The sequence below is a fragment of the Passer montanus genome, unplaced genomic scaffold (assembly GCF_014805655.1).
Source record: "Passer montanus isolate IOZ18808 unplaced genomic scaffold, ASM1480565v1 scaffold1, whole genome shotgun sequence".
Classification (NCBI taxonomy): Eukaryota; Metazoa; Chordata; class Aves; order Passeriformes; family Passeridae; genus Passer; species Passer montanus.
In genome coordinates, this window is record NW_024356504.1 from 7,797,714 (window position 1) to 7,810,788 (window position 13,075).

The following is a 13,075-nucleotide window of genomic DNA, read 5'->3' on the forward strand; positions in this document are numbered from 1 at the left end:
TCCATTGTTCTTAATGTTCTTAATTGTTCAACTTAATGAAGATAGATTTTTTTCCCCTCCTAACTGATGCATATGACTAATACAAATAGGATTTCAATGTGAAAGTTCTTCGTCTAGAAGTCTTCTTCCTTAGCAAAACTAACTCCTACAAGCTTATAAGCACTATAGCTTTGTGTTATGTGTAGCAAACTGAGGTTGTCCTGTCTTTCCAACTGTGTGACTACATCACTTCTTAACATTCTCTGTACTGCTGGGAGTCACAACATGCACAAATAGCAGAGTTGGAAGGCCGTGGAGCTCCAGGAGATTGAGGCAGCACTGGTTTCATGGCGGTTCCTCCACTTGTGTGCAATAGGTGCCTAGCTGGGCAAAGAGTGTTTCTGGGTCTCAGGGCAGGTTGGTGATGAGAACTCCAGCAGCCCCTGCCAGCTCTCTCCTTCCCACAGCCAGGGGTTTGGATTACCCAGCAGCCCTGCCACCAGAATAACCCTGCTGCTGTCACCTGACATAGCCGTGACACAGGAGCTGCATTTGACATGTTCGCGAGCAACGCGCAGCTCACGACCCGCAGGCTGGCTAGCCTGACTTGTGCAAGAGATCCTTATAAAATCTGTGTTTCGTAGTTTTGATCCATTTGCTGATGGTCATATGAGCTGTACTGCATGTTTTCCAGTAGTGTATCAATATCTGGTGCTGAATTGTATGACTGGTGTAACACATAGTCTGTACATTTGTTTTAATTTTTTGTTTTCTTTTTTTCTTTTTATTCAGACAGGGGATTTGGCTTCTGTGCAATTAGCTGGAGGTCCAAACAGATGGGAGGTCTTGTCTGCAGCTCCTACCACTATAAAGGATGAAGCTGGTAATATAGTACAGATTCCAGGTGCTGCCACAGTAACTTCAAGTGGGCAGTATGTCCTTCCTATTCAGAGTTTGCAAAATCAACAAATCTTTTCTGTTGCACCAGGATCAGATTCGTCGAATGGTACAGTGTCTAACGTACAATACCAAGTAATACCCCAGATCCAGACGGCGGATGGTCAGCAGGTTCAACTTGGCTTTGCAGCCTCTTCTGATAATAGCAGTATAAATCAAGAAACTGGTCAAATTCAGATCATTCCTGGCTCGAATCAAACCATCATTGCCTCTGGAACATCTTCAGCTAATATTCAGAATATCCTATCTGGTCAGTCTGGTCAAGTCCAGGTTCAGGGAGTTGCAATTGGTGGTTCGTCTTACCCTGGCCAAGCACAAGTGGTTGCTAATGTCCCTCTTGGACTGCCAGGGAATATTACTTTTGTACCCATTAATAGTGTTGATCTAGATTCTCTGGGACTTGGCAGTGGTTCTCAAACCATGACAGCAGGCATTAATGCAGATGGGCACTTGATAAATACTGGACAGGCCATGGATAGTTCAGATACTTCTGAGAGGACTGGTGAGCAAGTTTCTCCTGAAATTACAGAAACTGCCACTGATAATGACTTATTTGTGCCAACGTCATCTTCATCACAATTGCCCGTTACCATAGACAGTTCAAGTATATTGGAACAAAATGCAAATGACTTGACCACAACTAGTGGCCAAGTTCATGGTTCTGATCTTCAGGGAAATTACATCCAGACATCAGTCTCTGATGACACGCAGGCTCAGAATATTCAGGTCTCCACAGCACAGCCAATTGTACAACACATACAGCTACAAGAGTCGCAGCAGCCAACCAGTCAAGCCCAGATTGTACAAGGTATTGCGCAGCAGACAATCCACGGTGTTCAAGCAAGTCAAAGTATATCTCAACAAGCTCTTCAAAATCTTCAACTGCAGCTGAATCCTGGAACTTTCTTAATTCAGGCACAAACAGTGACCCCTTCTGGGCAGATAACCTGGCAGACATTTCAAGTGCAAGGAGTTCAGAACTTGCAGAACTTGCAAATTCAGAATGCACCTGGTCAACAAATAACTCTGACCCCTGTGCAGACTCTCACTCTTGGTCAAGTTGCAGCAGGTGGTGCGTTGACATCAACTCCAGTTAGTCTAAGCACTGCTCAATTGCCAAATCTACAGACAGTTACAGTAAACTCTATAGATTCTGCTGGTATTCAGCTGCATCAAGGAGAAAATGCTGGCAGTCCTGCAGGTATTTATTTTACTCTTTTACAAAAGATTGGTTTTTATTACTGCATGTTGTTGGTTTAAATGGTGATAATCAGAACATCATTGTCTCGCTATTGAAGCCTACAAATACAGTGGGTTCAACATGGTGATGATAGATTTTATTTGAAACTGCTGTTCAGTTAGAAACTATAATTGTAGAACATAGTCGTACCTCACTCCTTTTAGTATGACCTGATGTAACTCCCAAGTAGTTATATTAGTTAACAGCACTTCAGTGTTTGTACTAAAAGAGCTTACCCTGGAGAAGATCTGTATACTAAATTGAAAAGGGGTAACCTGGCTATCAGCTGCCACTCTTCTAAGGCATCAGTATCATTAACATTCCCATTCTTCCTAGTCCTGAATAGATGACATTTCTATGGAAAATCCAAATATTTCTGTTTATGCAATTTTTTTCCTCTTAAAATTTTTAGACCCCCTGAAGTGCTGTTATTTATCTGCTCTTTTGTTAAATTAACTTCCTACTGATTTACTATTAGTGCTACTATGATGTAGGAAACTTGTGTAAGGATCAGTGAAACAAGCATGCATATATCAAAATGGAGGCTGTGCTTAAGAATATGTGTGAATTTTCAGTACTGCTTACTTGTATTATGTTTTATAGTACAATAATTATGAGTAGCACAGTGTTTTATCATGGTGGAGAACAAATACAAATGTTTTCTTAAAATAGGTGTTTCTTAATGTGAGAAGAAAAACATGCCTGTTTATTTTTGATAAATTTGATACAGTCCATTCCAAATTTTGGGGCATAACTAGCTAAACAAAAAGAATAAGAGATGATTGTGGATCAGGAGGTTTTGCTATACCAGAAGTCATTTAAACACATTATTGGGTTGTGCCCAGGCTAGTTATGAGAGGCAGGGTGAACAGTTGAGGTCATTTGGGGGGGAAACCATTGCACAAAGTAGCTTGGAAATCCCTGTTTTACTATAATCATGTGATTCAGCCCTCTGGTTCATCAAGATACTGAAGCATAAATATTTAAGTGAAGCATGCATGGTTTGTATGTCTACTTTAGCTTGTGAGAAGAAGGCAATGTTGAGTGAAACATGCCTAGAAGACCTGCAGAGTTTTGTTTCAAAAGGCTACTGATTATAATACCTATAAGTTACTGATACTGCTGTATTCTATGTCAAGAAGCTTGCTTTCCCATTTGAAATCTCTAATTTGAATTGAAAGTACTGTGCTGGGATGTTTTTAGGTAATTTTGTTTTGGAATTTACTTCTGTATTATGAACTTACCATCAAGTAAAGTTATTCAGATCTAGATAAGGTTACTTTTCATTGGCTTGTAGACAACAACACCAAAGGAATATGCTCTGCTCACAGCATTTGCTCTTCTGTCTGATGTTGATTATTAAATTTTCTGTTTACAGTGACCACAGGAAGTCTTACTTTGTCTCCATCACACATTGTTAGCTCCGAGGATGTAGATGTCAGTAACAAAAAGCATATATTCTGAATGTGAATACAGCTGAACTCAGATGCCAGAATCTAAGTCTCAGAAAAAGAGCCCTTTACTAATTATTATTAGCTCTCTGGCTAATACAAGGAGGATTATTTCTGAGATTTATATTTGGTATAGCATCATGTAGCTAATGATATTGCTTGTGGACTAATGTAGCAGAAACTTGAGAAGAAGAATAGAAAGGAGAAGGAGAAAGAAAGCAAAAAAACCCGAAACCAGCTAGGCAGTTGATAAAGAAGTTGAGTCTGATCTGTGGTGTGTATGATCAACACACAAAATTATTCTCACGAGTGTTTCAATGGTGGTTTATAATAAAATGCAAGGGAGTTCCATCAGGCATTCTTTAACTGTATTCTCTTATAAGGAATTTCACGTGGGAAGGCAAGAGACTAAATGGGATATATGAAATGTGATTAAATAGGCAGAAGTACTGGATGAATGGCAGAAACTCTCGCCTGAAGTGCATAGCTATAAACACCTGGTTATATTAAAGATATGATGGAGATTTATAGTAACATTTTTCCTACTTGTTTAGGAATAATAAATGGATTGGAATGTATTAAAACTGCCATTCCTAAATTTGGGGAGAATGTAATTGGCCCTTCCTTTATGTTAGAAGAAGCTCACTTTTCCACAGTAGTGATTAATGTGACACTGCTTCTGACAGAATCAAACTGAATTGTCTTGATTGACTTCCAGTGTCTTTTCCATATGCATCTGGTATTTTGTCTGAGAGAATCTTTTTCAGAGGTGTTCCTCCCCTTCTTATTTATAACCCCTCATAGCCTTTCTTGAATTTGGAGAATAAATATGCAAATTAGAAGCAGATTATGAAATCATAGGGGGCTTTTTTTTCAGTCAAAAGTATATTCTTGTTTTGCAAATAAGGAAAAACAGTTTAATTTTAAACCAAAAGAAAAAGGTAAGTGGAAGAGACAGCAGAATGAGAGAAATTGAAGTGCGTGAAGCTACTTGATTCCTTTTTTTTGTCCACTACCAAAGAGCTTTGAAGCAAGATAAAGAAGGGTTTCCCTGTGTTTTCTCCCTCAAGCTGGAAAATGCACTCCTTTCATACCAGGTAGAGTCAGACTGTATTTTCTGTTTTCATTTAAGAAAATTTGTCTACCTGAGGCAAAAATAAAAAGAACATATTCCTAGTTTTGTGTCAGAGATGGCTGGTAATTATCTGAAGTCCAAATGATGTACTTTATTCTGTTAGCAGTGTGGCTGTGAAAGCAGTTAGGTTTTAGATTTTCATTGTTACAGCCCATTGTGTGAGAGGTGTTCTTCCAAGGCTCACTCCCCAGGTAGGCAGCAGAGGACATCTTTCCTGTGCTTGTGTGTGAGGGGAAAGAATGTCTTTACCTGGGTCCTACATTTTGTTTACATAATGGAAAACCATTGAAACCCTAATACAAAACTAATAGTTTTGTCCAGTAAACGTCCAGTTCTCTTCAAAAGATGTCCAGTGATTATGTTTCTACCAAAATGTCCATTCCATTCTGTGCATAGACCCACATTGCAGTGAATTTGTTCTGAAAAGTCTTGGCCAAGCTTGTTTTTCTTAGGATGTTGATTAGAGCTCACATTCCTCATGGTACTTAGTGTTGTGGTGACCAGGGGAAGGGTATTGGTTAGTCACAGCCAGGACTCTTCAGCATTGCTTTTCCACCAAAAAGCTCTATCAAAAAGTATCTGTATATTAAGCACTGCAGGGAGATACCTTTCTCACCGTTTTGGCTTCACTCTTCTGGTCTTGAGAGGAAATTAACCTAAGAAAGCTCACTAGAAATGTACTTCTTTTGTTGGCAGTTTGTTAAAAAATACTGTGTTGTGTGTAACAAATAGAGCCATTCCATGCACAGTTCACATTACTCTTTAGTGATTTCCCTGGTCAAGAAAGGTGGAGTTTTTTATTAGCATGTTTATATAGATTTCTTCTTCAAACATTTCATATAAGTAGTGTTTATTTTGGAAAACAGGAACTGAAATGCACTAACTTAGCCTTCATGTTTCTGATCCTGTAAGTTTTGTCAGCTTGGAAGAATTTTTAAGTTACTGGATTTTCCCCCTGACCCCAAGCCATTGTCCAGCTGAAGGAAACTTAATGATGTCAATCAAATTCTAATTGTAATAGTGTCTCAGCTAATTTATTAATGTACTGAATCAGTTTGGGATTGGTTATTTCCTGGAAAAAAATTGGCAATTTTACCAGGTCCTATATAGGTTGCATAACTTGTTATAGGATGCTGGATAATTTTTTTTTTTTAATATACTTCTTTTGACCATTGCAGTAGCACCTGAAGACACTAGCAAATTACCTGAAAGAAAGTAGCATTGGCTTGAGAATGGATTTTACTGCTTATCAACTCAGACACACTCACCTGGAAGATTCATTTATTTCAATAGAAAAAACCCTATCCTACAAACAGTTTTCCAGGTGGTCTGGAATCAAGGCAAAGGGATTCCTTTCAAGAGTTGACTGAAGTGTCACTCCAGAGCTGAGCTCTTCATTTCTGCATCTTTGTTCCCAGCTCCTCTTCTGCAGGAGTGTACCCAGCTGCTGAAGGGCTCACCTTCTGCTGCCATTGTCCTTAGAGCCAGGCCTGTAGCTGACTTACACAGGTGGTGGTGAGTGGGACTGGCTGCCTCTCGTGGTGGCAGCTCCATTCCATTCCTGCCACAATCTGACAGCTTTGTCATGCCGCAGTAATTCAGCTACTCTGAATTTGACCCAAAAATTGGCTGACAATTCTCAAGGTAAATAGTTGCCCAAGTGACAATTTATCTTTCATCTGCTGATATCTTGTGAGGCTTTGGTCTAATATCTGTTTCCTAAAACAGTCTAAATGCTGAAACAATATGAAAAATGAAGTATTCAGTTTTACTTGCTGGGATGGTTGTTTCCATGTTTTATAGTGCTTCAGATGAAGTAGTGCAGAGTGCTAATTAAAGCATAGCTTTCTTCCAGCCTCTAGAACTTTTAAAACGGTTTTTGGCTCGTTCTCAATGTTCCTCAGCTTAGTTGTTTAAGTTTCAGTTTTTAACCTTATTAATTTTAATTTTAATTATGCAGTTTTTCCTTCTAAGTCATTCTTTATAACAAGACTGTGAGACAAGGGCATGGTATCATTTTGAAATAGAATCTGATTTAAAAAAGAAAAAAGTCTTATGAAATGCATGAAGTAAACTGAAGCAATGATAAGTAAATATTTTCATCTGACAACGTCTGTCTTTGGCTATCCAATTTTCATTTGAGGCATTTAGTTTTCATGTCATAAAATCAAAACAGTTGAAACAATTCTCCTCACTATTTTCTTAATATGAAAATTAAATTGGAAACGGGTGAATTTAAGTTAGTGTGGGAATTAGAGCTATTTATGTTCCAATCTTGTGTAAATAGTTTGCTGTCAGCATGCTTAAATTACGTTCCTTATTTTAGCATCATTTCCAAAGGAAATTAATAAATTGTGGAAGAATTAAATGATCATGCTTGTATGTGTTTCACAGTTGTGCTTATAACAGCACATAGTAAATTATCTCACTTAAAGTTTGCAGAACTTCAGTTAGTCTGGTTAATTTTTTAGTGCAATATCTATTCTGGAATGGAATGATATTTTTTCTTCAAATTCTTGGAAATACTGAATTGTTTCATCCTTCCTCTGCATTGGTACTTCATGGGCTTTTCTCCTCTTTGTTCCAAAACTGCTCATCAATGATTTTTGGTGGTGGTGAGGTGAAAGTTTTTGCATGTATATTACTCCTAAGTAAATGTATGTTTTGTATGCCAAGTGTCTGGGGATGCAATATAGATTCTCAGAGCTAAGGAGCTTAGCTTGAGTTACCTTAGTCTCAGGTATCCTCAGGATGGTCACAAAAGAATATATTACCCAGTTTCAGGTACTCATTCCTTTTGCATTTTTCAAATACTCTTTTTACAAGATACTCCTGACACAAAATGAAAACTCACATACACCTGTGGGGATCTATGGCAAGTATCCATGGAGTGAAAGAAGGGATTTTTTTCCAGTACTGCTACAATTTAAGAAGAAGGCTGGAAACTTGTCTTCTGTCTTTTTTCAGCACTTCAGGGCCATTGTTTCAGGTTCTGTGCAGTTTTCTTGCCTTTTGAACCTCCTGGCAGGATGACATACTTTGTTCTCATCTCTGAGGTCAGTACCAAACTTGTCAGTGCATCTGGCTCATGGAAAGTATCTGAAGTTTCTACCAAGGACAACGACAGTCTTTCTTTAATGCTAGGAATACTCCCCAGGACCCTAGTTGTGGTTGCCCTCTTGAAGGTCAGGCTGGGCTGTAGGTGGGTTGTCTTTTACTGCTTGTAGAAGATTCAAATTTTTCCAAAAGGCAGTAATTTCAAGAGCAAAGGTGATAAAAATACATATTGTCAATGACATCGTCATAATTTAACATGGAGAAATGATAGTTCTCAACTGCATCTAAAATTCATGCCAGTATTTAATTCATGTATTCCAAGTATGTCTTGTACTTCATTTAATCAAAGTGTTTTCCTGTATCCTAGTAAGACACTTGCTGTGCAGAACTCTCAAGTATATTATATCAACAACGGTGTCATCATTGATTTAAATAAAAAAATTAGTTTTTAATCTAATTGTTCATATAATTGCATTTTGAGTGCACTAATTCTGTCCCTACTTCTTTGAGTCTTTGTTTACTCTTTTTCAGTATTATCACAGTATTAGCTTTTTTCTAATCCACTGGAGCATTCACATGGCCAAAGGCTCACAGCATTAAAACTGCAGAGAGCTCTTCAGCCTTCTCTTAAAAAGTATCAAATGAAAATTATCCTAATCTTTTGATTTATTAAGTGTTTGCTTCCGTAGCTGTTTTTACATGTTCCTGACTTACTGTCAGTGGGAAGCTTTTCATTGTCATCTACTAGTAGGACAATTATTTGGCTTTTACCTAAACACAGGACAGAAACACTTACTGAAAGTTCTGTCTTCCTGAATTACTGCTGACAATTCTGTTGTTTCACCCTAGTAGCAGTCTAATATTCTTCTATGAAGAGACACTTAGTCCTGCTGGTCAGAGAATTCTGTGTCCTCTTGCTTTCCTTAGATATTTCTGGAGTTAGTGACTTCTTCAGTATTAAGCATGATCAACTCTTCAACTCTTCTTATTTAGTTAGACCTTCTTAGATTTTCAGCTGTGAGAAGAACAGAAAAAGTAAGTGCATTCTGCAGCAGGCATTACTGTCTAGAAGAATCCAGAAACTTGCATCTGTAGATATCTCAAGGGAGTACAGTTAGGGCAAGTAACTGTTCCTTGATGCATAGTGTGTTCCTTGAGGTAGCACTGACTGAAGAACTTTAATCGTTTAAATACTTAAATATTTGCTTTAGAGTAATATATAGAATCAGTTGGAGATACACTGTGTGGCATTTCTTGCAAGGAAACAAATCTATTGCTGGTGTTAATAATTTTGCTGGTACTGCTTGAGTACTGTAAGGTCCTGCTCTTAGGCCTGGACACAACAGTTGTTTTTCCTGAGAATCTTAAAATCTGATTTAGAGCTATTGAATCTAGATGACAGTCTTTTTTCTGAGTTGAGGTTCACCAGTATTTCAAGATGATGCTTTGCAGTGTACCTCATGTTGCCTTGTAATTTATTGTGTAATAAAAATGTCTAAATTCATGCTGCAGATCTGGGGGCAAATCAGAGTAAAAATCATTATTTCTGTTTAGTTTCCTAGACTTGAACAGCTGGTCAGCTAATAGAGGGAGTTTAATTTAGACAGTTCAGTTTAGATGGGAAGGAACAAGAACAGTGTCTTAAGAAATTTGAATTCCAAGGGAATGTGGGTTGAACTGCAGAGAAAACAGAAAACAGGAGAAGATGGAAAGGAAGTGGGAATTAACATCTCTTTAACATCTCTTTTCTTGGGAAAGGTAGGAAGGGAAGCCCCTGTTTAGAAAAATAAATCAGAAAATTGAAATGGCAGTCAAATTGTGATTTTGTGAGGAAATTGATGGGGAGGTATGTGCAGTGCTGCTGTGAATCTGTTTTCAGTTCAAAGACCATGTTTCAGATCAGGAGCTTGTAAAGCTTGGCTGGGTGGAAGGGCTGGGTGGCTTTCAGCATCTAGGAAAAGCAGCTGAACTAGAAGCTCGCATTTTTCAGACTGTTACAATGTAATACTAAGTGTAGCTTTGTGACATTCTGTAAAGGCAGATACATTAAAAAGTCTGCATCTTCTTCCCTTCTCAGTTTACCCCTGTTTCTGTGGCTCTTGGGCAAACTAAAAACTTTTTCCATAGATGAAGAAAATAGCATGTTCTTAAGTCCTGGTTGAAACAGACAAGACATAATGTGAAGATTAATTGATGCATTCATCTGATACCTGGAGAAGTGGGTAAATGACTTGGCAATATCAGTGGGCAACAGTATTTTTCTCCACACTAGATTATAGTTCACATGTACTCAAGAATAGTTTAAACTGCATTTCCATCTGCATTGTTTCATCCTGTCAGTTTAGTTATTCTTCTCTGAAGCACTTCAAACAAATCTCTTGCGTATTGGTTTTGTTTGCCAAATACACTCAATCTTGTTCCGTGTTGTAGCCAGCTCTGGGCTTTCTATGACTATGAAATACTACCACTGGATCAGAATTATTCACCAAGATCCCAGTTTCCATCTTGGAAAAGCCAAACCTAAACCAAATCTAGCACACTAGACAGGAAGCAGAGCTTGAACACAATATAAGTTTTTCAGCATCTGTTGGCAGTTTGCAACAATATCTTTGTCTAAAATTCCCCTTGATACTTACCTAGAACTAAGTCTTGAATTTAAAAGTAAGGGCATATAGAAATTTGAAAGCATGGAAATAAAAGACTAATGAAGAAAATGTAACCTTTATTTAGCCTGTATTTAATTGATAGAAGACAAAAGTTGCCTCAAATTTGCTAATGTTTGCATCAGCTTGCCATGACTTTAGGGTTTATTATTCTTTTAGGCCTCTTTTTTCACAGAGTTTATGTAAATTGTCTCAGTTGAGGCTGAATTAGAATAGAGCACATCTAGAAGAACACTATGGAGAAAATGTAGTCTCTGGTATCTGTGTGATTTTCATAATCTCAAATACCATTGCATTGGAGAACACTTAATGTCTAGCTCTTCTCCATAGTTTGCCCTTTCAGCAGCTTCACGAGTGGCCCTCTCTCCTCCTTCCAAAAAATACTGGTGGAATTTTAACCTTATCTCTTGAAATAATGTAAAAACCTACTTGGAGAGCAACAGACTCATTGGTTCTGAGGGCCTCATTTGAGGCAATCACATTCATTGTGGGTTTTGATGCAGTTCACTCTCTGCTGTACTACTCCTGGTGAGGCTATTTAAACACTTGATCTATTGTTATTTCTTCTAATTGTGTTTTGTTTAAAATATAGTCTGTATAGATAAGTATTAAAAAGTCCTGTCTGTAAATTGCCAGTTTGTGTTGTACTTTCCTGTGTGCCAGGAGTGGAAGATAGTCCTTCTGATGAATAACTAAAGCAATAGCTACACTTTCTGCCTTACCAAGATAACGAGAAAGCACAACACAAAATAAAAACCATAGTACTACTTTGTCTTCATTTCAGTTGTGCATTTTTTAGAATAATACTATAAACTATTCTCAGAAACCACAACACAAAATAAAAACCATAGTACTATTGTCTTCATTTCAGTTGTGCATTTTTTAGAATAATACTATAAACTATTCTATATCTATGCAAATTGTTGTCTTCTGCAGTATCCTCAACTGTTAGGCATGTTTTGACTGCCCTGCTTTTTTTTATGTCCAAGTAAGTTTCCCAATTATGTATCTATCATTATAGAACTGTTATAAGTCTCTGCTGCTGCAGTAATGGTGGTGATTGGGAGAAACTGGGAATAGAGAGATACTAATGAAAAAGTGGAAGGAACTCATGACAGAACTTTGTAAAGTGGAACAGACATTGCACAGAAGGTAGAAAGTCATGGATACTGGCTTGCAGTAATAGACTTTTGGGCATGCTTCTACTCTTATGTGTATCTCTATTATTAGAGTGTGACTTTGGGAGGTCAGTATCATATGGAATGTTTGACTTCAGTAGTGGACTTGGGTCTTGGGAGCACAGATCCATACCCTAATTTGTTCCAATTGTCTTTGCATTTCTCTTTTGAAGTATATGTATGCAGTCTTAACTGGATTCAGCTACTCACTTTGCATGGACACTGTATGCTACTTTCCATTGTTAGGGAGATCATAATGAAATTACCTTCTTAAAACTGTGTTATTAATAGTATTTTAATTGTTATTTTAAATAAAGCAAGAATTTATACAGTGTACATGTTGTGCTACATTTGATTGGTAAAAGAATTTTGAGTATAATGTGTAACACACAGTCCTAAAGAACTGGTTGGAGACTTGCATTGGCCTGTGCTGGCAGCCTTGCTGTATTTATGTGCCCTTTTGTGCAAGAGTGAATCAGGATTCTGCTTTTTTCTAAAGTTGCTCTAAAATGTATTAGTTTACTTAGTAGTTATTTGAAAGATAATTCTATAAACTTTGTTTTATAGTGGTTTAATGTTTGCTTATGTAAAACAAATGTTTTATATAACATACAGATAATAAAGTTATTTTTTAGCCAAGTCTCAGAAAATAGCTTAATTTGGTAGCAAAAGCTCGTATAGAAGACCAGAAGTATAAAATAAATGTTTTATATAACATACAGATAATGAAGTTATTTTTTAAGTTATTTTCTGAAGTTATCTCAGAAAATAGCTTAATTTGGTAGCAAAAGCTCGTATAGAAGACCAGAAGTTGCCACAGGTTTTCTAGGTCTTCTCATGAAAGATATTTATTGTGGTGCTGTCTGAAATTGTGAACTTGTGATGGTAAGAGCAGAGATGTGCAGGTGACTTTGGGCAAGCTTATCACAGTAGTACCATGTGTGTGAAAAATCAGCAGATGTGACTGTGCTTGCTCCTGGATTTCCACAGCTCAGACCCTATCCCATTCATGCAAACTTAATTTTTCACACTGGCTTTTGCAGCCAAACCAGAAAATATTCTAGAGTTCCCTGGTTTTGACCTGGAGTTCTCTTCCCAATGCAGTGATTTCCTAGAGAATTACTTTAACTGTAGTTACATGAGTGATGTAGGGTGCAGACAGTCCTGCATATGGTTATATGTGTGAAAAGAATGGCAAACTGCTGTTGGGGATGACTGGGCTGAGACTCTGTTAGCATCTAGCAAATTTTTGTGTAGCAATATCCTTTAAACAGATGAATACTAGAGATGATTTTGAAGGTAGACCAGGTAACTATTATTCTTTACATATTTTGTTATTGGTTTCTTTCCTGATCTCTGCTAGGACAGGATACTCTTCATCATATGACCCAGCACAGTTTTTCTTATGTTTTATC

General features: G+C 37.5%; 1 protein-coding gene across 2 annotated transcripts in view; it reads left to right on the forward strand.

The window, feature by feature from the left end:
• Nucleotides 1–13,075, forward strand: part of SP3 (Sp3 transcription factor) — a 34,940-nt gene that overhangs the window by 10,669 nt on the left and 11,196 nt on the right. The window contains exons 4-5 of one of the 2 annotated variants that reach the window (XM_039722984.1): nucleotides 772–862; nucleotides 968–2,137. In XM_039722984.1, the coding sequence (XP_039578918.1) occupies nucleotides 772–862; nucleotides 968–2,137 (1,261 nt within the window). Of the gene's footprint in view, nucleotides 1–771; nucleotides 2,138–13,075 lie in introns of both variants that reach the window. The other variant, XM_039722890.1, reaches the window with a different exon arrangement.